General features: G+C 41.7%; 1 protein-coding gene and 1 pseudogene across 1 annotated transcript; both read left to right on the top strand.

Annotated features, from left to right (window-relative positions):
- Positions 1 to 4,299: 4,299 nt before the first annotated feature.
- LOC117495519 lies at positions 4,300 to 5,263 on the top strand (annotated as a pseudogene).
- A 14,630-nt stretch (positions 5,264 to 19,893) lies between these two features.
- On the top strand, positions 19,894 to 21,162 carry LOC117495326 (trace amine-associated receptor 8b-like). Its single transcript, XM_034146523.1, has 2 exons — positions 19,894 to 20,066; positions 20,343 to 21,162. Exons 1-2 carry the CDS (start codon positions 19,894 to 19,896, stop codon positions 21,160 to 21,162), a joined length of 993 nt encoding a protein of 330 aa, XP_034002414.1.
- Positions 21,163 to 26,776: the final 5,614 nt, after the last annotated feature.

The following is a 26,776-nucleotide window of genomic DNA, read 5'->3' as shown; positions in this document are numbered from 1 at the left end:
TCGAGGGCTGCTGCTGTGTGTGTGTGTGTGTGTGTGTGTGTGTGTGTGTGTGTGTGTGTGTGTGTGTGTGTGTGTGTGTGTGTGAACACACATTAGTTTTAAAGACCCCCATGAAGCTCAGATTATAACTCGAACCCTGGGGCAAGCATGTCATCTGTGGAAGCCGTAATACTGTAAAAAGTACGACCAATCATTTTAGCCGGCCCGGCTAAAATAACTTGATGGCCTACTGCCTGTCAGCCTTCCATCTGTGCACAAACTTATCTCGTGCCCTCATTGGTCATGTGCGCGTTTGTGTGTGTTGGAGGAGGGGCTCTATAAGGAAGTGACAGATTTTCTCCGGTTGTGTATTTTCAAATTCTAGCGATCTCGAGCCGGTTTCTCAGACTTACCTACCCTACCTTTAATACACATGTTAATTTGACTCAGATATATAAATCTTTAAACGTCTTATTACCTTTAAAAGTCCATCACGAACGCTGCAACTCTACTGCGCTGCTAGCCGCAGATCGTGGAGCCTCTCAATAGTTCCCCCGGAAGTCAGCGGCAAGCAAACTTCCGGGGAACTATTGTGGGCTCCACGATCCGCCATTGCTGTAAAAAAACTGGTCCATTGGAGTGAACGGAGATGTCGTAACTCTTCTATTATATGTTCATGATTGGAAAGTAACATGATTTAGCAACGCATATATTACTTTTAATGAATGTTTCAGATAATAGGTGTTCTGTTTTCAATGATAACATATTCAAACCTGACGTTCAAATCAAATCAAATCAAGGTTTATTTATAAAGCACATTTAAAAGCGATTTTTGGTCGGGCCAAAGTGCTGTACATGTAATAACTACAATCACATAAAAACACATTTCTATAATCACAATAAAAGACAATAAGTTACAACAGATATTTAAAAAAAAACACAGGGAAAAGTCAGGAGTCGTGCTCCGCTCTGACTAAAAGGCCAGAGAGAAGAAGTGTGTCTTAAGAGTAGATTTAAAAACCCCTAGGGTCTGGGCCGACCTCACATGGAGGGGCAGAGCGTTCCAGAGCCTCGGGCCAGCTGCTGCAAAGGCTCGGTGCCCTCGGGTTTTGAGCCTGGTCTTGGGCACTATCAGCAACAGCTGGTCAGCAGAGCTTAAAGCTCTGGCTGGGGTGTAGCGCTGGAGGAGTTCAGCTATATAGGCCGGAGCCAGCCCATTAAGTGCTTTAAAAACAAATAAAAGGAGTTTAAAATCAATTCGGAACCGAATTGGAAGCCAGTGCAGTGAGGCCAGAATTGGGGTGATGTGGTCACGCTTTTTGTGGCCAGTGAGTAGACGTGCAGCTGCGTTCTGGACTAGCTGCAGGCGTTTAATTGACGCCTGGTCCATACCCACATACAGAGCGTTGCAGTAGTCCAACCTCGAGGTAACAAAGGCGTTAATAACCCTTTCCAGGTCCTCAAACGATAAAAACCACTTGGTCTTGGCCAATAGTCGTATTTTAAAAAAGCAGGTTTTGACTACGCTGCTGACCTGCTTATCGAATTTAAATGCGCTATTGAAGGTCACTCCAAGGTTCGTGACAGAGGGGAGGATATTATTTTTGAGGGAGCCCAGAATATCAACCTGGGAGGCTAGAGGTTGGGGTCCAAAAAAGATAACCTCAGTCTTGCTCTCATTGAGGTTGAGGACATTTTGGCTCAGCCAGGATTTGATCTCTGCTAAGCAGTCCATCAATAGCTGTAATGAGTTTACATTTGAATTGAGTGGCAGATAGATCTGTACATCGTCGGCGTAGCAGTGGAAGGGGATGTTGTGTTTTGTGAGAATTGAACCTAGGGGCAGTATGTACAGTAGAAAAAGGATGGGGCCCAAAATCGAGCCTTGGGGAACCCCATAGGTAAGAGGGGCTATGGCTGAGGAGAAGGCACCTAGCTGCACTGAGAAGCTACGATCTGTCAGGTAGGACCTGAACCATGCAAGGGCAGAGCCTGTGATGCCAGCGGACTGTGCAAGCCGTGACAACAGGATGCTATGGTCCACAGTGTTGAAGGCAGCTGTCAGGTCTAACAGCACCAAGACAGCTGGGCTACCTGAGTCGGCGGCTAGGAGCAGATCATTAAAAACTCTTAAAAGGGCTGTTTCAGTACTGTGCATGGGTTTGAAGCCAGACTGAACATTTTCATGGATGCCATGCATGGTTAAAAAAGACTGCAGCTGGGCGTAGACTACTCGCTCCAGGGCTTTTGATAAAAAAGGTAGCTGGGAGATGGGCCTAAAATTTGCGAGAATGAAAGGGTCGAGATTTTTCTTTTTAAGTAGTGGCTTAACCACGGCATGTTTGAAGGCAGCTGGGACACATCCTGAGCTAAGAGAGGTATTTATAAGTAATAAAATACTTGCTCCAACTGATCCTAAAACATCTCTGAGAAGGCAAGAGGGAATGCTGTCTGAGGTGCAGTTTGTCGGCCGCAGGTGCTTGACTACATCCGAGAGAGAAGAGAGGGATACAGGCTCAAAGTGGTCGAGGACAGCAGGGCACAGAAAAGGAGCAGGATCTGGGGTAGCACTAGTGTGGGCTAGCCTAAGAGCAGATACTTTTTCCATAAAAAATGTAAGAAACTTATCACAGAGAGTAGTCGATGGCACAATTGGAGGAACATCACATGGATTAATGATCGAGTTGATGACATTAAAAAGAACTTGAGGTTTATGGCTGTTTTTGGAGTTTAGCAGAGAAATGTGCTCTGTTTTGGTTGCTTTGACTGCCGTCTGGTAGTCGGAAAGGCAAGCACGAAGGATTTCTAAGGAGACATGGAGTTTATCCTTTTTCCATTTTCTCTCTGCACGCCTGCAGGTGCTTCTAAGAGCGCGAGTACAGTCATTGAGCCACGGCTCTGAGAGAACTTTGGTGCGTCTAAGCGTAAAAGGAGCAACAGAATCCAGTATTAGTGTACATGTCGAGTCAAACATGGAGATAAGCTCATCAGCACTAAAAACACAGTTCACCTCTAATTTACAGATAGGAGCAGCATTAAAAACATCAGAAAACTGTGAGGCAGTCAAGGGGTTAATCGAACGCAGACGACGCGCAGGGGCACGTGATTCGACTCCTGCGGAAGGGATCGAGGTTGTAAACAGAACCGGTAAATGGTCTGAGATACGCGTTGCTGCACATATTTCATCCACAGATACAGACAGTCCAAACGATAATACTAAGTCCAAGGTGTGTCCTTTTTCGTGTGTTGGGCCAGCCACGGACTGAACGAGACCAAAAGAATCAAGGAGATTTAAAAAGTCCCTAATCAGAGGTTTGGACTCGCAACACACATGGACATTGAAGTCTCCGGAGATCAAAACACGATCATATTTCACCATGATCCCGGACAGAAAGTCAGAAAAGTCATTTATAAAATCCTTATTGCACTTTGGCGGACGATACACGACTGCGCAGAGTATAGGCGAGGCCGGGTTCAGTTCAAAAAGCTGCAACTCAAAGCTAGCATAGCTAGTTACAGGGTGAAGCAATCGGCATTGGAGGCTAGCTCTAAACACTGATGCTATGCCCCCATCATGGCCGGTGGCACGGGGGGAGCTGAAGAATGTACAGTCAGGAGGAAGAAGTTCAGAGAACGGTGTATACTCGCCAGCGTGGACCCAGGTCTCAGTCAGAAACATAAAATCCAGTTCACGAGAGGTGAAGAAGTCGTTTAGCAGGAACGTTTTGTTTGCTATCGACCTAGCATTTAGCAAAGCCATGCAAAGTTTTCGTTCCGGGCTTGCCGAAGGTAAAGTGCGTCTCAGCTGACGAAGATGTGCGTGTTGAACTCCGCGCGGGCTGGGAGCAGTCAGTCGGGCAGGAGGAGCTGCCAGCGGGCCCAGCAGAGGCCGCAGCTCCGGAAAAACAGGGCGAATCCACCGATCCCTCACATGGCGTGCAGCAGGAGGGCCATGACATCCGAGGCGTGGATAAGTCCCAGAAGAAGCCGTCAGGTATGCCTTAAGATGGACCAGTGCACCACCACGCTTTCCCCGTCGCCTAAAGCGCTTTCGGCGAGGCAGGATGTAGGGCAACCTGCGCAGGTAGGTGGGAATATTCGACATTAGAGGGGGGGGGGACGATTTATGGTTGCCAGATGTAGGTTTGGGCAGCAATATCAACTCCAGTGAGGGTCTGAGGTGGAGGAGAGCTTGGCGATCGTAAACGAGCAGAGGAGAGACATTCTGACAAACAAAAAACAAAAAAAGGATAGCTAAAGGTAGAGAGCTGAGGGAGCGGCGAGCCGACACAGGCGCCATCTTGAATCACGTGATTCAAGATGACGTTGTGTGACAAAATAGTTAAAGCAGACACTCAACAACAAATGCATATCCATTCAATTGCCTTTTTTGTGTTTTACTGCTGTTTGTTGTTACAAGCTATTGTTGATAATCTTATTTATGATGACATTCTTCCTTTCCAGGCAGCTCCACACCCCGACTAACCTCCTCATCCTCTCCCTGGCTGTCTCAGACTTCCTTGTGGGCCTCATTTTGATGCCTGTTGAAATCCTTTTAACAGAGGCTTGCTGGTACTTGGGTGACCTGATGTGTGCTCTGTATAATATTGTTACTTTTACCATTATATCTGCAACTGTCGGAAACATGGTGCTCATATCCATTGATCGTTATTTTGATATTTGTGACCCTCTACATTACACCATCAGAGTAACTCTCAACAGAACAAAAATCTGCATCTGTCTGTGTTGGATTTGCTCTGTTATCTATAATTGTCTAATTTTAAAGGAATTTCTGAGACAACCTGATTCACAGAATTCTTGCCATGGAGAGTGTGTAGCTGTCATTGACAATATCACAGGAGCTGTTGACTTTGTCGTAACCTTTATTGCCCCAATTACTGTTATCATAGTTCTGTATATGAGAGTGTTTGTGGTGGCTGTGTCTCAGGCTTGAGCCATGAGATCTCATGTTATCGCTGTCACTATGCAACTTTCAGTTGGTGCAACTGCTAAGAAATCTGAGATGAAAGCAGCCAGGACTCTTGGTGTTGTTGTCCTTGTGTTTCTAATATGTTTTTTTCCATATTACACTCCATCCCTTATAGGTGAGGATATTGAAAATAGTAGTTCAACCTCACCCATTGTAATCTGGTTGCTGTATTTTAACTCTTGTCTGAACCCATTGATGTATGCCTTGTTATACCCCTGGTTTAGAAAATCTATCAAGCTCATTGTTTCCCTTAAGATACTTAAGTCCTACTCGTGGGATTCTAAAATACTGTAATGACGGGCTGGGGTTGAGATATATTCTAAAAAACCTCTGTTCAGATGGACATATTTTTGCTATTGTTGCTAAGTCACTCAATTAAAGTCAGAATGCAATGTGTAATGATTACACATTACGTACTGTAGTAAGACATTATGTAACAATAACATATTTAATAATTTTTGTTTGCCTTGAAAATAAAACTGGAAAATATTACATTGCGTGGAAGAAGTAGTCGTTTTTTACTTATGCTGACTTCAGTGTGAACAGTATTCTGGTTAATTTAGTAGACAGTATGCATTACAGACTGATTGATTATGTCAATGAGGGATTAAAATCCCTCATTATCCCTCAAAATGTAGACATAAACAATCATCATATTGAGGCTGACGATGATTGGGACCTCACTTGGGCTGCTCGATTAAGGCAAAAATCATAATCAAGATTATTTTGGTCAATATTGATATCACGATTATTAAATACGATTATTCATTGACTTTGAAAATATCAATTTATTGAACTTTAAAAAATAAAAAAACTATAATTTGAACAGTATCTTGTTAACAGTTGATTACCCTGAACTTTAAGTATAATTCAACTGAAAAACCAATACAAATATAAATAAAATAAATTATACATTTATATCTACATTTAAATAAATAATATCAAATTAATAAATACCAATAAAGAAGATCAACACATATTTTGGTGCGCACTTCCACAACCTACTGAACATAATAATTATAATAAATACAAATGTATTAGATTATTGGCAAAGTATTCAGCTGAAGCCACATATTTTTCAACTTCCCCAAGGCCTTTGTCATAAAGGGCAGGCCAGGGTTCAAGTTATGTGGGAGCCAATGGGAGCTGAGCTCCCACAAGGAGGGTCTGAGCTCCCATGAACGCAGGGAAATCATACATCTGTGGGGGTTTATTTTTTGAATACAACTGTTTTCATTGTGGCGTGATGTTTACAGTGAGAACAGCTGCTGAGGTCAGTGCAGAAAGCAGAACAGTGTGTATAATATATATCGCTCAATAATATATGTAACAGGCCTACATTACACACTTTATTTGTAGGCTTTAGGAGATATCTACAAATAGACAGTAGATATTTTTCATGAAACCATATAGTGCTTCACATAATAAAATATACAAGGGCTGTAGCCTGATATTTATTATATGCTTTAGGAGCGGTTTGTGTTTGTTGTACAATGTGTAGGTGTGTTTTGTAGAGAGTATGTGTGTGTTGTACATTGCAGCGACGTGCAGTCAGTGGAGGCAGGGGAGGCAGAGCCTCACCTGTCATACTCCAATGTAACGGAAAAACAATTAAAGAAAAACTAAATAGTAATAATAATAAAATGTCTCCACTGATCTGTGTTGTAAATGTGATTTCTGTATGATTCCAATCGCATTTTATAGTCAAAATCAGCAAATTGGCCGAGCTCCGCTACGGGAGCGATGAGAAGTGAGGCAGGCACGAGCACTGCCTCTCGTAAGCCCACAGTAACTTGCTGGAGCGCGGGCACTAATTTAGCGCGGCCACTTATTTTGTGAGCGCGCTCAAGCCATTTACTGTGGGGTGACGCATTCTGAGGTGAGGCACAGATGAGCTCTGCCTCAATTCAGAATGCGTCACCCCACAGAAACTGGCTGGAAAGCGGGCCCTAAGCGCATGCCTGTTCCCATCTCACTGTAGGTCACCAATGTAATGTTTGTAGATCCCTTTATTACATTTATCCTCGCCATCCATAGTCTCTAAATAACTTATTTCACGTATATATGATATTTAGGCTCGCTACACATATACAACGGCAATGAAAATGCACCAGGGGAGGCAGCCATAACCCCTGCCGCACTGAAGGGGGCGCACGTGAGCCCACAGGTTCTTGTTGCTACTGTTATTCTACCGCAAACAACAAACTCGACTTTTGAAACTACAGGAAGATAAGGACGACTTTTACAAAACAGTAATAGAGATTGTTGTCCAGAAGGATAGCATGGACTTCTATTCATCTTCAAGTCAAGGTAAGACCACAACTGTAATGAAAATGGGATCTTACTTAGAAAGAACAATCCAATATTTAGATTTTGGGTATCCTTTTGTTGATCGGTCTGTTTAAAATTAATCATAGCATCAGACTAAAAAAGCTTTTGAAAATAACAGAATATTTCGATTAAGGTCAAAATAGGCTATAATATTTGTAAATCTGACTCTGAAAGAGTCAGTGCCTCACCAGCCATGAACCTCACCGCACGTCACTGGTACATTGTGTAGGTGTGGGTGTGTGTGTGTAGGTGTGAGAGTTGATGCGCCGGGCAGACAGGCGGGTCTCAGTAGCTTAAGGTAGTATCTGACACATAAATGGTCAAAAATGGTACATTCTCCGTTAGCCTACGAGCTCCACGTTCAAGCGATCCACTATTCCTTCGCAATGTATTATCACATTGGATATGCGCTTAACTCTTCCAGGATTGGAATTTTTCCGATCATTTCCCTAGGAGGAGTTTGCAAAAATGTGCTTAAAATGCATGAAAAACGCACATTTTCCAAAATGGTCGACTTCCTGGGGGGTGGGGCTAATGGAAGGCAATTTGAAATATGTACGCAATCATAAGATAAATGTGTATACAGCGTTTTGTTAATATCGGAAAAAGTGTATGCGAGTAGTTTGGAGTAATTTGGAGTAATTTGTGACATGTAAATCGTCAAAAATGGAAAATTCTCCGTTAGCTTACGAGCTCCTCGTTTGAGCGATCGACTATTCCTTCGCAATTTAGCATCACATTGGATATGGGCTGAACGTGTCCTGGATTGGAATTTTTCCGATCATTTCCCTCGGAAGAGTTTGCAAGAATGTGCTTAAAATGCATGAAAACGCACGTTGTTGAATATGGCCAATTTCCTGGGGGGCGGGGCTAATAAAAGCACATTTGAAATATGTCCGCAATCATAAGAGCAATGTGTATACAGCGTTTTGTGAATATTGGAAAAACTGTATGCGAGTAGTTTGGAGTAATTTGGAGTAATTTGTGACATGTAAATCGTCAAAAATTGTGTATTCGCTGTTAGCTTACAACCTCCCCGATTGAGCTATCAAACATTTTCCTCACAATTTAGCATCACATTGGATATGGGCTGAACTTGTCCTGGATTGGAATTTTTTCGATCACTCCCCTTGGAGGAGTAAATGCATGAAAAACACACATTTTTCAAAATGGGCGAATTTCCTCGGGGGCGGGGCCAATGGAAGCTAATTAGAAATATGTCCGCAATTCCATGAGGAATGTCTTTGCCAAAATTCGTGAACACAATAGGGGGCGCTACTGAGCAGTTTTAAAAAAAAATTACCTTTTTTTTTACATTCTCGTGGGCTGTGACGTGTGTCCCAAGTTTTGCGTCCGAAGCTCATTTTATGCTATCGCAATTTAAAAAAAATGTATAGGCCACGCCCAAATTCTGCATTTGTTGCGACACTTTAAATCTCAGTTCGTAGTCACCCCCAGAGTATGTCTAAAAATATAAATAAAAAATTCGTCCATCCGTTCTTGAGTTATAAATTGGTGGTGTTTTTGGCGCCCCCTATAATCCAAAATGAAAATGCTTTTGAGTACCTATTCCCAAAGACAGATTGAACCTATCCAACAAAACCTGTGATATTTGGATACATTGTTGATGAGTTATGAGCATTTATTTCTAAGCCCCGCCTCTTTGCAAACACGTTTTGATTAATCGTGGCCATATTTATCGACTGAACATGCTCATCTCCTAGGGTAATGTGTCTGACCCTCCATACTAAGTTTGGTGTCAAAAAAGAAAGAATTGAAATAAGTGAATATTTCACTGTTTTGAACATTATGCTAATTTAAATGTTTAAAAAAGTAGGCGGAGCTTAAAGGTCCGAGTGGATAATTTGTAGAACAGGTCGAGACGGATAAGTGTGCACAATTTCAGGTTATTCGGAGTTACAGTGCGACTTTGTACATTTTTCATAGGTGGCGCTAGCGAGCAGGTTGAATAATTTGAACCCATTGACTCCAGAATATTGAATTTTTCACCGGTCCTGTTGGTGGGGGGAAAAAACGCTGACGGGATGCTGAATGTGATTGGACCAATGCGTTGACAGACACACACAGACGGACATGCAGAGCGCTGTTTGCAGTGGACATAGTGGAGAATTTTGACTCGTTGCGTTGTGGCGATGTCTCGCAGATAACACAGATAATACAGATAATACAGATAATACATATGAAAAGCATAATTTCAGTCCAGAGACAGTTGTGGTTCGGTCCGGATCCGGACCAGAGTCCGGACTTTGAGGATGCCTGAACTATATGAATACTTGGCACTGTAACGGAGGGGGAGGGGGAGACATACAACGACACAACGTAAACGATAAACACAACAAACATTACTACGCCAAGTGGCATAGACAAGAGAGAGAGCTGTGGTCCGCGGGGCTCTTACTTATTTGTTCTTACTCGGAACCAGTGGCGGCTGGTGCATTTTTCTCCAGGGGGGGCTCTACTAAAATGTAAGCAAACTTATACACAAACAAAACATATGTCATATTACAACGCAGGGCGTATTTTATCGTAGATTATACATATAACTGACACCAACTATATAATATGTACCTTGAAAAAAAATGTATAAAAAATATATGAATATAATAAAATAATTTTTTGAGAATCTAGAATGTGGGAAGAGGTGGGGCGGCGCCCCTAGCGCCCCTATGGGCCGGCCGCCACTGCTCGGAACCGAGTTTTGCTTCCCAGCCCTGCCACTGCCCGTCTAACAGTACAGAAAGCGGCCTCATTGTGAAAGGGAATGCAGCAAAATAATCATTTTATTTTGATTAAGTTGTTTTCGTAATCGTTGGAAGACAAAATCGTAATCAAAGATTAAAATACAATGAATTGCACAACCCAAGCCCTCGCACATCCATTCAAGTTTGGGTAGTGCCATGACTGCTGGAGACAGGCTCCAAGGATAAACATTACGTTCTGCATGGAGGGTGATGCGCTGAAAATGCTGTGTTGCAAATAATAATAAGAATGCATTTTATTTGTATAATTGCCTTTCAACGCTTTCAAGGTCGCTGTACAAGATGCAAAAACACAAAAACAAAACAACAGCAGAAAAACAAGACAATGCAGTATATAATCAATCACAACAGAGGACGTGTGATGAGTAGTGATCAGGGTGGATATACCAGTGTGAAGAGACATGTTTGGTGACGTGATTTGAGTGTGGTGGCGAGGTTGAGGAAAAAAGTCCCAGACTGTGCAGAGTTTTAACCGTCGGTTGTCCAAGACAGGATCCTGGTCAAACGTGCATCCTGTTCGTTACGTCAACATTTGTGGAAATTCTTGAAATTAATAGTCAAAGATGTCTTTCTGAGTATTTTTTATCTTTTGCAAAAGAGGCTCACAACATGAAGAGCAATGTCTCCACAGCCGAGTGCAACCACTCAAACTGAAGAGAGAGCTTTTATACAGTTACGTACAATGAATACATGCTTATGAGATAACTGACCTATGACCCTATCAGAATACAAATAGACCCATGATCAGATCACTGGTCACCCACTTTGTGGTCACATGGCACCTTGTGACTGATCACCTTCTTGAGTGCTAAGATCTACTGTCTATTGACATGTAAGGCTTACATAATATTATGTGTATCTGTTAAATGACATCATAGCATTCCTTTCTCTGATAATCATAATTTCCATTGCAGGATAGAGAGTCAATCATTTGGATGTCCAGTGGGAGGGAGTTCAAGAAGCGGGGTGCAGAGCAGCTGAATGCTCTTGACCCCATGGTGTTTCAGTGGAAGGGTGGTGCAGGGAGATGGAGGGAAACAGAAGAACTAAGAGTGATGGTGGGTGTGTTGATGTGCAGGAGGTCGGAGAGGTATAGAGGAGTGACGTCGTGGATAGCCTTAAAGGTGTCAGGAATGGGGGGCAATCAGGACCCAAATGCAGAAGAGGAGAATATTCTCATCGCTCTCATCGCTCGAGTTTCACCGCGGCTGTCAGCGTGTCATTCAAACAGGACGCGCTGGCAAGGGGGCGGGGCTTATCTCCATGTAAATACTATGGTAGATACCAACTACTAAATGAACATATTTTACCGTGATGTAATTGTAATACACGTTTCAAAATGATGCCTGAATGACTACATACTGATACTGGTTAGTAAAAACCATGAATTAATGCTTTGACAATTGTGCAGACAAGACAGCAGGCGAAAAACCTTTTAAAATGCCTGTTTTCTGAATGGAGATCGGATCGATCAGGCTAAACTAACCTGTATATGCTCCGTCCAAACTCACAACGTCCTAAAGACAGAAATAAAGCAGCGACTGTATTCGCCATGACACAGACAGTCTGTGGTTTGTACATGTTTAACATGTCTAGTTTCTGAAGAGATATGAGGAGCTGTGAGCTCTGTGTGCTAACAGCTAACGGCTGATGTTTTGGTTTTGTTTCAACGTCAGTGACGGCAGGCGGAGAGCCTCACCGCTGATTGGCTACCGTGCGAACGCGTCATGCGAATTTGACGCTCGAGTTGAAAAAAATTGAACTCGAGCAGCCCCCTTCAATCGCCTCAATCGCACCACGTCATGCGCGTCAACCGCGTCATGCGCGCCGTCGGAGCGAATTTTTTTCTAAATGAAATCCAGGGACATTTTTGGTTTTGCGGTCCATATCTCATTAAAATATCTAATGTTACTAACTATTAAAGAAAAAATTGGGACAATTCTGTTTTAATGTAGGCTAGTTTGACCATTGTAACTTCTGTGCAGACATACAGATAAAATTGGGCTTTTAAGTAAGAAGCCAGGCAGGCATTTGGTATGATCACCATAGCCATAAGAGGCCGGAGGGCTGTCCTTTGCTTTCAGCTGTCAGATTGTAAACAAAGTCACGTGACTGGGGGTAGATAACAGCACTGACAAATTGTGGGCTTATCTTTATACGGCCACAACAGAAAAAAAAGAAACCTCTTGCTCTCTCCAGAGGGGCAGGTCAGCCAAAAAGGGAAAAAGGGCCGTTGCCCGGGCAACATTAGCCCGTACCTGTGCACGTCCCTGCCTGACAGTATCAGGATATCAGCAGCTCTCCTCCTGAGCTGAACACTCTGAATCCCTGTGTCCCTTTCCTGAGTCATCTGGGGGCTGCCAGAACTTTCTCGATGCGAACCAACAGTCAATCTCATTGGCCTTCCCAATCTCTTGGCTTTATGTTGTTTTTGTTTCAAAATAACCCTGGAACAACCAGGCCCAAAAGGCTAAATAACCTAATCCATATAAGTTGCATGGAAGTGATGAAGATGACTGCAGAAAACAAAGTAGAGCTTAGGGATTTCAGTCTTAGCTAGAGAGAAAGTAATAGTAGGGGCAAGACAGAAGAGAAGAGATATATCAGCTGCATAACGGAGAGCTTTGTCAGAACACAGCAGCTTCTCAACACGTCTCTCTGCAGATGGAGACTTCCCAAAGGGAAGAACTGTTAGGGTTGAGTGAAGCAGGCAGGACCCAAATGCAGATAACAAAGAAAATACCTTTATTAAGGTTTTAGCGGTGACAAAAAGAACACTAACCCGTGAACACAGTCACAGACTAACAAGGATCTAACAAAGACAGACAGAAAAACCAGAACTTAAATACACACAAGACATAACACATAACTAGGACCAAAAGGGTGGGTGGAGGGGGTCTGGAGGATGGGTTTGGGCTGACAGCCCAGGGGCACAGCAGAGGACCCGGAAGGGGTCTCGGGCGGACGACCCGGGGGCAAGGCAGAGATCAAGAAAGGGCGAAGACCACAGCGGGCGAACTCAGGGGGCCGGGCATGAGAGCAAAGGCAGCGGCTGAAAGAGTCAGGAGGCCGGCCTCGAGGGCGAAGGCCACGGCTGGGGAAATCAGGGGGCCGGGCTCGAGGGCGAAGGCCGCGGCACTCAGGAGGCCGGGCTCGAGGGCGAACAAGAAGGCGGCGACGGGTCAACCCCGGAGGACGAGCAGGAAGGCGCCGACGTGACAGCTCCGGAGGCCGGGCAGGAAGGCGCCGTCGGGACAGCTCCGGAGGCCAGGCAGGAAGGTGCCGACGGGACAGCTCCGGAGGCCGGGCAGGAAGGCGCCGTCGGGACAGCTCCGGAGGCCGGGCAGGAAGGCGCCAACGGGACAGCTCCGGAGGCCGGGCAGGAAAGCGCCGACGGGACAGCTCCGGAATCATCCAAATCAAGACTCGAACGTGTCCTACCCTCTATCAATATGTGTGTACCTCCACCATTAAACTGTCATATTCTGCACATTTCTTATTCTATCTACATACATCTTATAAGAGTATAATAAATATGTATAATATCGGTTAAAATAAGTGCTTCAACATAGTTAACTTTGCAGGAAAGTTGATTGTCAAGTCCCAAAACAAACCATGCAATATATTAAATGTTAAGTACTTTGTCAGGCTTAATATAGATACCCCCAAAGCTTTTTGCTTACATGTATTTAAAAGAAGACCTTAACCTAAAGTATTATTTAATGTTTAAATAAAGCCTAATTAGTTTGTCTGTTTTGCACATCCTCCTATTAATATCTTTGTACATCCGGCACTAAACTGTTTTATTCTAGATACCATTTACAGTATCTTCTTGATATTTTCTATTCTATATTTCTATCATTGACCTTATACTTTCCTCCTATTTTGTATATACTCTTAATATTTAAATGTTTTCATAAAATATAACACATTCAAAAGTGCTTTACAAAAATGAAATACATTAAGAAAAAGGCATTTTAAACAGTCATTAAAAAGCAACACAATCTACCTGCATTGCATTACTCTAAACGTGTAATAACGTGCTTTAACCAGTAGGTGGTTTGGGTTAAAAAGCTGTCAAGTTTACAGTGTTAACAAAATAAAATATACTGCTGTTTCTGGTTTAGTTTACGACGGATATATTTAGTTATTGTTTTGATATTTGTAACACAAAAGCGATGGAAAAAACCCACAGCAACACAGAAAAGATGGTCTTAACATGACCCAGCGGTCTAGTAGTTAATAAAAAACAATAATATCAAAACAAAATATTACTACTAACTTTATTGTGAAATTAAAACCGAACGGTAAAAGAATAGTTTCCGGTCTATTCTGAGCCCGATCTCTGTAGATAAATAAAGAACTACGACAGATGTGTAATATTTAATTCAGCCGAACCATTTATTACAATGCATTCATGTGATGACTTTCAAAGAGTAAAGCAAGCACTGCTGAATAAAGTATGATTTTATCTTTTACGAAACGTTTTTTTTCATATGGAATGCAGTTGGAGGTCAACCAATCACAGAGCTTGAGAACTAATCACGGGGTTTGTCAAACAGAGCACATGGTGTAGTCATAAATGATAGCTGGGGATTCTGGGTAGTGTAGTGTCTTCTGCCATCCTAAACTCCGAAAATATATTTGTTTCTCCGAATCGAAGGGAAAAAATACAAAAGCATTGAACACAATTTAAACCAATCGATGTTGTGTAATTAACAAGGATAATCTGGTGGTTTTTAGTTGATGAGTAGTGCAGATATCACTGTCAAATCAATCGACAGTAAGGGGAATACTTACTTCCGGGTGTACAATTCTCCGTTATCCAATGGGAATGGACGCTCACATTGCCTTTAAATGCCGCCGACAAAAACGAATGCCGTGCTTCCATGAGCGTCAAATCCCGCCACAGATGGGAATACATTGCAATCAGTTGAAAGCTATTTGCGTCCCTTTATTAAGCTGAAGGAGCCTAGGAGCGTCCCAACTGCACGCCTCGGGACCCTGACAAAGCGTCGCTCCTGGACGTTTATGGAGTGAGAGTGTGTTGGTCATGGCGACGCAGGAAGGTTTGGATGTCTTGTACATTTTCAGTTCCCAGATCTGTCCGGATGATCATAGGACAACCACCAGTCTGCTCCACAGCCTCTACAAAGTAGCCTCCTATGACATGTGGGTCACTGCTTGTGTATGTCTGCAGCAGGAATGAGTCTCATTGAACAGAAACACAGATCACTCTTCTCACGCTCACAGTGAATATGAGAGACAAGTAGGCTGACAAAAAAAACAAAGCAGCCGGTGTCTGACGGTCTGTGAACTGCAGGCATTGCAAACATGTCAGTGAGGGTGTGGGAATGCCTGAAAAGAAACAAAAGCATCTCAAGTCATTTGTTTGAACGTTCCAGCTGTCAAACTTGAATATACTGATGTAAATATAGCAGGTTCACGAGCATGACTGTTCCTTAGTATACTTGTTTGTGCTCAGTTTTCTCCGTCTTTTCTAAAGTACTCTATCATCTGAAGCACTTTGACATAAACAACTCAAGGTCATACAGTACCTACATCCATAACCTACATCTTGACTATCATGTGCATCTCTAAAATGTATTTTGCATTTATGCCAACTGTGATGCTAGAGTGACTCGTGACTCCAAACTTGATAGAGCATTAATCACAGAAGTTGTGATGAATGCTTGTTTAAATATATATATATATATATATATTTGTATGTATAAAGTATGACATAAGCTCATAAGGGTGTAAACAATGTTGTCTGTTGGAAGTTTGGATATGTTACAGTGTTCAAACACATTACATTATGCATTGATTCCGATGTACAGAATTGAAAATATTGTGATTGACATGCATATCACAGGTTTTTTCACTATTTACTACCTTTAAACTGTTGTCAAAAATAAGCCCATTGTATTGGGTTTATTGAGCAGTCAATATAATGTAATGACTTGGTACCACAAATGTTGCTCCTAGCTAGCTATCTAGCATCAATCCTGTGTAGGGCACAGCATCCATGTGCGATTTGAGACAACGCTACCTTGTTGAAATCCACACAATGCACAAGTGTTTACATTATTCACCAAGACAGCGTTCAAAAGGGAAGTATTTGAATTGAGACACAGCAAGGGACTCGCACCAACATGCAAGAGTGGCCGGCGCAGGTACAAAACAAATTAGAGAATGCAATTCCTGAAGAAATTGCTAATGGGAATGCTTTATGCTGAAAAGCTGACGCTAAACTGCTATGCTGAAATGTAATGTGTAAGAAGAAAGTGAAGAATTTAGATTGAAATGATACATGAACACTGGGGGCTTGAATGTGTGATGAGAGAAGAAAAGAAAGTAAAAAGGCTTGGAAAAGCAGCAGAATATTTGAACTGCAAACTTTTGAACTAACTTGATGGTGAATGATCTGTCACCATGCCAACGGCATTTGATGAAATCCATAATACGCTTAGATGCGTTGATGGCTGCATCGTTACCAAACCTGTGAAGTTTTGGGTCATTTGGAGCATTTTCACTGAAGTTATCAGAAAACCGTGTTTCATGGTGGGCATTGTGTTGCCATGACAACGGCATGTCTCGTAGATGTCTTCACGGCTGGACTGTTAGCACACATGTGAAGTTTGAGCACTTTTTGAACATTTTCATAGGTGTTATAGCGACATCGTCTTTTATGGCGAGGGATGCGTTTCCATGGAAACGACATATGATAACACCCCATAATTGACGTAGAGCTGTTGAGGGCAGGACCATTAAGCATTATCTGAAGTCTGCTACTCTGAGCATGTCAGTTGGAGTAATGACATCATCGTGTTCCATGACACAGGTGTTTATATTTGAGCTAACGAGGTGTCCAGAGATCAAAGGTTTCCATTGTTCTGAATGAGAGATAAACCTCTTACATGTGAACGTTTTGTTGAAGAACCATAACAGATGTCGGTGAAATTTCAAAGCGTGAAGCATTTCAAGGAACTTGAGCATCTGAAGTGTAATTTGTGTGTACTTTTGGGTCAATAATGTGGCCTTTTTGGCAGTTTAACTAAAGGTTTGCGGCTGCTGCTGTGAGGAAATATCAGCCTGAAATTACAATGGGCTTTAATGGAGACATGTTGAAAGTTTTTGTCACTTCATGCCCTCAAGAGGCATTTTGTTTAATTATTTTTGCTTAATTATTTGCCATTTTTCAAGCTACGAGATGTTTTCCTACGTTTGTCATGAGAAATGATGTCTCAGGAATGTAGGGTTTGGGAATTAAATTTAAAAAAAAAATATGAAGGCAAATTTCAATTTTTAGAGATGTTTAATATCTCTAAAAGTAAGAATCAGATTTAAAAGTTGTGTTACTCGAATAATGTCAGAAAGATGTGTAACATTTTAAAGTTGGAATGAGGTTTCTGAGTGAAAGTATGAATGAACAGTTAGCAGTTGAAGTCGCATGAAGATTTGTTGAAGTCTGAAGAATTTCTCCATTGACTTCAATGGTTAGAAATGTGATGAATTATGGGATGTATCTCGGGAAATATGAAAGTTATGAATGATAAAAGTAATAGCAATCGATTCCCGACCAAGCTGAACGTTTTGATGTTTGAACTGAGTTTCTGCGATGTGGAATGTGGGAGAAGAAGATCGGCAAAATAACGGGCGGAATAAAGATTTTGAAGAACAGATAGTTGGAATGCTGTATCAGCATTCCCACTAAAGAAATAATTACTAGGTCCATAACTAGGAGGGTAACTGTGTGGAATGTGGTTACCATTTCACAATGAACCCTCTTTTTCGTATTCAGTAGATTTTCTAAAAACTGTTCGGAAACTATTGAACCATTATGTAAACACTCAAATGTTTAGTTTTTTATTTGAAACAATGCACTTAAAGTTAATATAACTAATAGATCTAAGTTGAAATAAAAGTATTATCACAATCTTCTTAACTTGAAATGATGAGTTATATAAATGTAGAACTTGAAAGTGTGAGTTATAATAATACTGAAATGTGAGTTTATTTGATAGGTAAATAACGTTTTCTTGCACTGATAATGTAAGATTGGTATTTGTTTCAACTCTGAGTATAAAGATAAATCAACTCAGACAACTTAAAAAACAATGTTAACACGATTACAACCTTTAAGTCATATCAACAATATTTACTTGCATTAATGAGTTGAAACAAAGATTGTCTTCAAGTTTACTTATTTGCTTTTTCAATGCAGCAGGTGGACTTTCATTTGCAATTTAAACTGACATGAAATGTTTTACAGTGTAGTCTCACCACACCGAGGCCTCTGACACCCTTTCATTAATCCCTTCAGAAGTAAATGGTTTTAATATGTACATGAAGTCAGTGGCGGCTGGTGGAAAATATTTTAGGTGGGGCTGTGGAAATGGTGATCAAACAATACTAGAGGGTTCCGGGGGGATGCTCCCCCGGTAATTTATTTTGAGAAAAGACCCCTTAAATCATGACTTCTGGTGATGTTAGAGGGGGGGAGAAGGACAATTTGAGGCTTAAAAATATGAGAAGACTGATCAATACCTCCATAACTTCAGTGTGGTTAGCTATGAATCTTCCAAAACTTCCAAACACCTTGTCCTGGACATAGTTTCTACAGCATAAACTGTGCAACAGTACAGTAGGCCCACACAAACTGCAGAACACCGGGGCTTTGGGAACACTGATTTAATTCCCATTTAACCTGTTAAGGGGCTTTTTTCCCCCGTTTTTTTTCTCACGAAACTGTGTCTCAGGCTTCTTAAAATGTAATAAACTATTCATGTGTCCTACTCAGAGGAAACGCATCTAACTGATGATATGAACCATGTTTACCGAAACAAAACACAAGTCTCACAAGAAGCATCTAAATGAGCCCTGAGCGAAAAAATGCTAACGCACTCTAGGTATAAATCAATCGATATACTTATCGGATATGAACAAACAAGCTTACAAGCTGAGATTCCACATATTCTAGAAATATAAGTATCATCACTGAGCGATCAGAACTTGCGACAGGCGAAGCAAATACAGACATCACACGACGTAGCTTTAGGTAGCAAAACATGGAGATATGCTCACCTTTTGCAGAATAACAATTCTGATCAAAAACGAGAAAAACGCAGCTGAAGGTTAATCCATAGATTAATCCAATGTGTCTGTCACTTTGAAAAATGATTGATGATCCATAATTCCATTTTTATGTCAAAAACGGAGTTTTCATTAGCTGCTAAATGGTAGCTTCCAGAGTGTATGACAGCTTCCTGTTTTGTCTCCTTGCCAGAACTTTCTTGAGATGAACCAACAGTCAATCTCATTGGCCTTCCCAATCTCTTGCCTTTATGTCGTTTTTGTTTCAAAATAACCCTGGAACCACAAGGCCCAAAAGGCTAAATGACCTAATCCATTGTCTAGAAGCAAGTTGGCTTCTTTGATCCTTTGACCATAACTCTGAGGAGCCACTCCCACAATGTAACTTATCAGCATGGCCCACTTGGTTTCAATACTTCAAGAAAAATGTTAATCTTTTAAGATTATTTACACTGTAAAACCACTCTTGATGAGAAGGAACAAGTGGCATCCATAATCAAATAAGATGATGTCAATGCCGGGAATTACGAAAAAAATAAGTTGCATGAAAGTGATGAAGACTGAGATGAAGATGACTGCAGAAAACAAAGTAGAGCTTAGGGATTTCAGTCTTAGCTAGAGAGAAAGTAATAGTAGGGGCAAGACAGAAGAGAAGAGATATATCAGCTGCATAACAGAGAGCTTTGTCAGAACACAGCAGCTTCTCAACACGTAAAGATGGAGACTTCCCAAATGGATGAACTCTGCTTTCCACAACTCTTCAACAAATCCTGCAGGAAGACTACGCCAGCTCAGTCAGATGTCCTGCTCGCTTACATCCTGCTGTCCTTCATCGCTCTGATCACTGCAGCTCTCAACCTGCTGGTCATCATCTCTATCTCCCACTTCAGGCACAGACAAACTTCCAGCTTAAGCTTGTATATGTTCATGATTGAAAATCAACATGATTTAGCAACGCATATATTCCTTTTAATGAATGTTTCAGATAATAGTGCTGTTTTAAATGATAACATCTTCAAACCTGACATTGTGTGACAAAATAGTTAAAGCAGAGACTCAACAACAAATGCATATCCATTCAAATGCCTTTTTTTGTGTTTTACTGCTGTTTGTTGTTACAAGCTATCATTGATAATCTTATTTATGGTGATATTCTTCCTTTCCAGGCAGCTCCACACCCCCACTAACCTCCTCATCCTCTCCCTGGCTGTCTCAGACTTCCTTGTGGGCCTAATTTTGATGCCTGTTACAATCCTTTTAACAGAGGCTTGCTGGTACTTGGGTGACCTGATGTGCGCTCTGTATAATATTGTTAATTTTATCATTACCTCTTCTACGGTTGGAAACATGGTGCTCATATCCATTGATCGTTATTTTGCTATATGTGACCCTCTACATTACACCATCAGAGTTACTGTGAACAGAACAAAAATCTGCATCTGTCTTTGTTGGATTTGCTCTGTTATCTATAATTGTCTAATTTTAAAGTACTTTCTAAGACAACCTGTTTCACATAATTCTTGCCATGGAGAGTGTGTAATTGTCATTGACAATATCACAGGAGCTGTTGACTTAGTTGTTACCTTTATTGCCCCCATTACTGTTATCATAGTTCTGTATATCAGAGTCTTTGTGGTGGCTGTGTCTCAGGCTCGAGCCATGCGATCTCATGTTATCGCTGTCACTATGCAACGTTCAGTTGCTGCAACTGCTAAGAAATCTGAGATGAAAGCAGCCAGGACTCTTGGTGTTGTTGTCCTTGTGTTTCTAATATGTTTTTTTCCATATTACACTCCATCCCTTATAGGTGAGGATATTGAAAATAGTAGTTCAACCTCACTCATTGTAATATGGTTGCTGTATTTTAACTCCTGTCTGAACCCATTAATTTATGCCTCGTTATACCCCTGGTTTAGAAAATCTATCAAGCTCATTGTTTCCCTTAAGATACTTAAGTCCTACTCGTGTGATTCTAAAATACTGTAATGATGGGTTGGGGTTGAGATATATTCTAACAAACCTCTGTTAAGATGGACATATTTTTGCTATTGTTGCTGAGTCAGAATGTAATGTGTAAGGGCTGAAGAAAGATTAGACATTATTTAATGTAGTAAAACATATGTAAAATATATTAAATAATTGAATACAAAATAAAACTTGAAAATATTACATTGTGTGGAAGAAGTAGTAGTTTTTGACCTGTGTTGATTTCAGTTTGACCAGTATTCAGGTAATGATATGTTCAATTGTTAATGTGTGTGTGTGTGTGTGTGTGTGTGTGTGTGTGTGTGTGTGTGTGTGTGTGTGTGTGTGTGTGTGTGTGTGTGTGTGTGTGTGTGTGTGTGTGTGTGTGTGTGTGTGTGTGTGTGTGTGTGTGTGTGTGTGTGTGTGTGAGAGAGAGAGAGAGAGAGAGAGAGCGAGAGAGAGAAAAAGGAGAGAACGTTTTACTGACACATAACAGATTTGGTTCTCCAACACTCTGACGATACAATATAACAAGAACAAAAATAAATCTTGTTGAGTGCTAACACATGTTTATTTTACCATTGCCCTTAATTATTTACATGTTGATTACATCATAATCATGATTATTTTTGGTTAATATAGATATCACCATTATTAAATACGATTATTCATTGACTTTGAAAACATCCATTTATTGAACTTTAAAAAAAAAAATAATAATATTTTGAACAGTTGATTACCCTGAACCTTAAAGTGGACTTATCATGCTATATTTTAATAATATAGTGTAGGACCATACCTATATAAGGCATATTTATACTTTTTTTTGTTCAAAATACCAAACAGATCATGCATTTTAGCCATGCCTCATTTCGCTCCAGCGCTTTCGAACGGCAATGGCCGTGGCTGTCTCCTCCTGATTGGTGGAGTTGGCCCAATAGCCGTAGCGCCACTGTCCTGACGTCAGGACAGTGTTCAAATCTGGATCAGTTTTTATCAGATCCGTTGCAGCCCCTTTTTTAGAGATTTGGGTATGGAGGAAAATAGAGAGGGTTGTGTTTTCTGACACTTGGTGAGTTCCCTGGAACACCGGGGACACATATTCATGTATAAAAGACGTAAAAAAGTGCATTTTGCATGATAGGTCCCCTTTAAGTATAATTCAACTGAAAAACCAATACAAATATAAATAAAATAAATTATACATTTATATCTACATTTAAAGATGGGGTAGGTGAGTTTGAGAAACCGGCTCGAGATACACTTTTTGTTATATTCCATGGAATGCTCTTAACATCCCGATAGCAATGAATATCTTAAGTGCTTTGACAAAAAATCCATACAAAAATGTCATCTGTGGAAGCCGTAGTACTGTAAAAAGCACGACCAATCATTTTAGCCGGCCCGGCTAAAATAACTGGATGGCCTACCTGCCTGTCAGCCTTCCATCTGTGCACAAACTTATCTCGTGCCCTCATTGGTCATGTGCGCGTTCGTATGTGTTGGAGGAGGGGCTCTGTAAGGAAGTGGCAGATTTTTTCCGGCTGTGTATTTTCAAATTCTAGCGAACTCGAGCTGGTTTCTCCAAAATTACCTCCCCCACCTTTAAATAAATAATATCAAATTAATAAATACCAATAAAGAAGATCAACACATATTTTGGGGCGCACTTCCACAACCTACTGAACATAATAAATATAATAAATAAAAATAAATTAGATTATTGTCAAAGTATTCAGCTGAAGCCACATCTTTTTCAACTTCCCCACGGCCTTTGTCATAAAGGGCAGGCCAGGGTTCAAGTGATGTGGGAGCCAATGGGAGCTGAGCTCCCACAAGGAGGGGTCTGAGCTCCCATGAATGCAGTGAAATCATACATCTGTGGGGGTTGCTAATACATTACCAACTACCATTATTTTAATCACAAATAATGCATGTGTCAATGTAATGAGTACTATTCGTTAACGAGTTAAATAGGCTAAAAGAAAAACATGTTTTCCAAAAGAACTACAAATCGTATTCTCTCTTGAATGACAATATGCCTGCACTTCATCTCCAAGGTGCGCAATACATTATTGGAAATCTATGCCTGTGAGCGTGCTGCGCGAGCCATGATGATGTGTTATGGGATGTGCATAGTTGAACCTTTCCATATTTAAGTTTGCAGCAAGTAGAGGACTGTTGCTGCTGTGTGTGTGTGTGTGTGTGTGTGTGTGTGTGTGTGTGTGTGTGTGTGTGTGTGTGTGTGTGTGTGTGTGTGTGTGCGTGTTCGTGTGTGTGTGTGTGTTCGTTTAAAGACCCCCATGAAGCTCAGATTATAACTCAAACCCTGGGGCAAGCAGTGCAGATCTGGTGAAATGATGCCAAGATGGCATCGCGTAACGCTTGTCCATAGTGTTAACCAGTTGCTTAAACCCCTGGTTGCTAACCATGCTAACTGGGCACATGTCTTTAGCTATGTAGAATGTGATGGCATCTGTTATATATTTGTGTCTTTGCGAGCTGGTTGAATAGACAGAGAGAGAGAGAGAGAGAGAGAGAGAGAGAGTGAGAGAGAGAGAGTTGCGGTCCGCGGGGCTCCGCCTCCGCCTCCTGTCCTCACACCTTTTATTAATCCCGGTACCGGACAATTGTTGTTGTTGTTCTTACTCGGAACCAGTGGTGGCTGGTGCATTTTTTTCCATGGGGGGCTCTACCAAAATGTAAGCAAACTTATACACAAACTCAAAACATACGTCATATTACAATGCAGGGCTAGCTCGAAGGCACACAGCACTTGATACAGTGCAGGGGTCGGCAACCTTTTTGATATGAAGTGCCATTACAAAAAAATATTGTTAACACACTTTCCCGACGATCGTGAATTGTCAACGGGGGGGGGGGGGGGGGCGTTGTGAGGAGCTCGACGTTTGTGAACTGTCAACAGGAGGGCGGGGGAGCCTTAAAACTTACAGGATGCCAAATTTAACAATCAAATTTAAATAATTGGTTTAAACGGCATAATAAAAAGGACGATCGAACACACATGTTATGATATTAGGGTCATGCAGAGTGAGATGAGATCGCTGTCCCTTTAAGAGAGAGAGAGAGAGAGGGGTGTGGCGTGTGCATGTGTGTGTGTGGATGGTAGAGCGAGAGTGAGCGAGCGTGTGTATGTTTCTGGAAGTGAAACGAGGCAGCAGAAAAACAGAGGCCTGTGATGTATTTTGTGAAACAGAAGAATAACTAAATAAATGCAACGGCCTCCCAACAAGAGCTCGCCACTCTCCAGTCATTTAAGCTAAAGTGGGTTATTGAACCTGAAGCGTGTTGCTTCTGCCCTGGGAGACGACAGAGAGTCATCCCCCCTGTTTCCTCGACTACGGTCTAGGAGCTGACAGGAAAGTTCAACACACAGATGGCCAGTCCGCCCCTTTGTAGCATATTATTTAGATGAGAGATGAGCAGATCGCCACTGGGCTTTCAACTAAAGACACAGCCACGCAAAAACTGCTGCATTTGTACAGCTCCTTATGGGTACTGCAATTTGTGAAATGCACAAATCGTTCTCTGTGGTGAAACGATCCACCACGATTCCACCACGATTTCACCGCGGAGGAATGCGGCAGAAAGTCGCCTGGAGTTAAAGAGAGCAGGGCTGCGTTGCGTGCATGGCCTTCTGCAGGTAACGGGGAGACGCGCCCTGGAGGCGGTCTCGTTCAGGATCCGAAAATAAAATGTAAATATTTTTGCACACTTATTCCACTTATTCCTAGTGTGCCACTGGTTACGGTGCCGCATGCCAATGGTGGCACGCGTGCCAGGGGTTGCCGACCCCTGATACAGTGTATTATTTTAGTACCTGTTTTTGTCAACCTCCTTATTATGCTTACTGATCCCATCCTGTAGCCCTCATTGGACAGCTGTGTTTACTTTCCTAAAGATGGCTAGTCGCATAGCATCATCCATATGGACCCCAAGAAAGGGTCCGAGGCTGGAGGCTGGCACTCGGGGCTGCCCGAAAACAGTCCTAGCCATTCAGGCAACAAGCTCCTCAACCATGGCTTGTTGGCCACCTCCATTTGTGCCTTTTTGAGGGCAGCCTCTTTGGCCCCTCTAGCCGAGGCTCTCCTCCACTCACAATGAATACACTGAAGAGTGTACTTTAGCTCGTACAGCTCTAGGTCAAAAGAAAAAACAGCTGGGTCCCAGCGACGTGCAGTCAGTGGAGGCAGGGGAGGCAGAGCCTCACCTGTCATACTCCAATGTAACGGAAAAACAATTAAAGAAAAACTAAATAATAATAATAATAAAATGTCTCCACTGATCTTGTGTAAATGTGATTTATGTATGATTCCAATCGCATTTTATAGTCAAAATCAGCAAATTTGCCGAGCTCCGCTACGGGAGCGATGAGAAGTGAGGCAGGCATGAGCACTGCCTCTCGTAAGCCCACAGTAACTTGCTGGAGCGCGGGCACTAATTTAGCGCGGCCACTTATTTTGTGAGCGCGCTCAAGCCATTTACTGTGGGGTGACGCATTCTGAGGTGAGGCACAGATGAGCTCTGCCTCAATTCAGAATGCGTCACCCCACAGAAACTGGCTGGAAAGCGGGCCCTAAGCGCATGCCTGTTCCCATCTCACTGTAGGTCACCAATGTAATGTTTGTAGATCCCTTTATTACATTTATCCTCGCCATCCATAGTCTCTAAATAACTTATTTCACGTATATATGATATTTAGGCTCGTTGGTCTCATCATACAACGGCAATGAAAAAATCACCAGGAGAGGCAGCCATAACCTCTGCCGCACTGAAGGGGGCGCACGTGAGCCCACAGGTTCTTGTTGCTACTGTTATTCTACCGCAAACAACAAAGAAACTAGACTTTTGAAACTAGAGGGAGATAAGGAGGACTTTTACAAAACAGTAATAGAGATTGTTGTCCAGAAGGATAGCATGGACTTCATCTTCAAGTCAAGGTAAGACCACAACTGTAATGAAAATGGGATCTTACTTAGAAAGAACAATCCAATATTTAGATTTTGGGTATCCTTTTGTTGATCGGTCTGTTTAAAATTAATCATAGCATCAGACTAAAAAAGCTTTTGAAAATAACAGAATATTTCGATTAAGGTCAAAATAGGCTATAATATTTGTAAATCTGACTCTGAAAGAGTCAGTGCCTCACCAGCCATGAACCTCACCGCACGTCACTGCTGGGTCCATATTTGGTTCGGTCGACCTTATGAATCTAATAAGGGCTATAAAAGTGTTCATACTGGGCAGTTTATTTTGATTATTTAGTTTCCCAAGCAGGAAACACGTGACTGATCAGTAACTTTAGACATCTTAAAATCATTTTTATCAATATTTTATCGTAGATTATACATTTAACTGACACCAACTATATGATATGTACCTTGTTCATTAAAAAATAAATGTTTACAATTAAAATATTTTTTTATGACAATCTAGAATGTGTGAAGAACAAAACACTCCCTGTATTTCGTTCTTCTTTAATAAGTTGATACGTTCTTCGTTAATACCAAGCCTCTGAATTAGCACTAAGCGGAAAAATGCACTTAGCACAGAACTCACGGTAGAGATATTTTATACTTCATGCTATCTGCCCAAAAAAAATATGAAAAGCTTC

The sequence above is a fragment of the Trematomus bernacchii genome, unplaced genomic scaffold (assembly GCF_902827165.1).
Source record: "Trematomus bernacchii unplaced genomic scaffold, fTreBer1.1, whole genome shotgun sequence".
NCBI lineage: Eukaryota > Metazoa > Chordata > Actinopteri > Perciformes > Nototheniidae > Trematomus > Trematomus bernacchii.
Note: the sequence above shows the minus strand (reverse complement) of the source record. Positions and strands in the feature narration are given on the sequence as shown.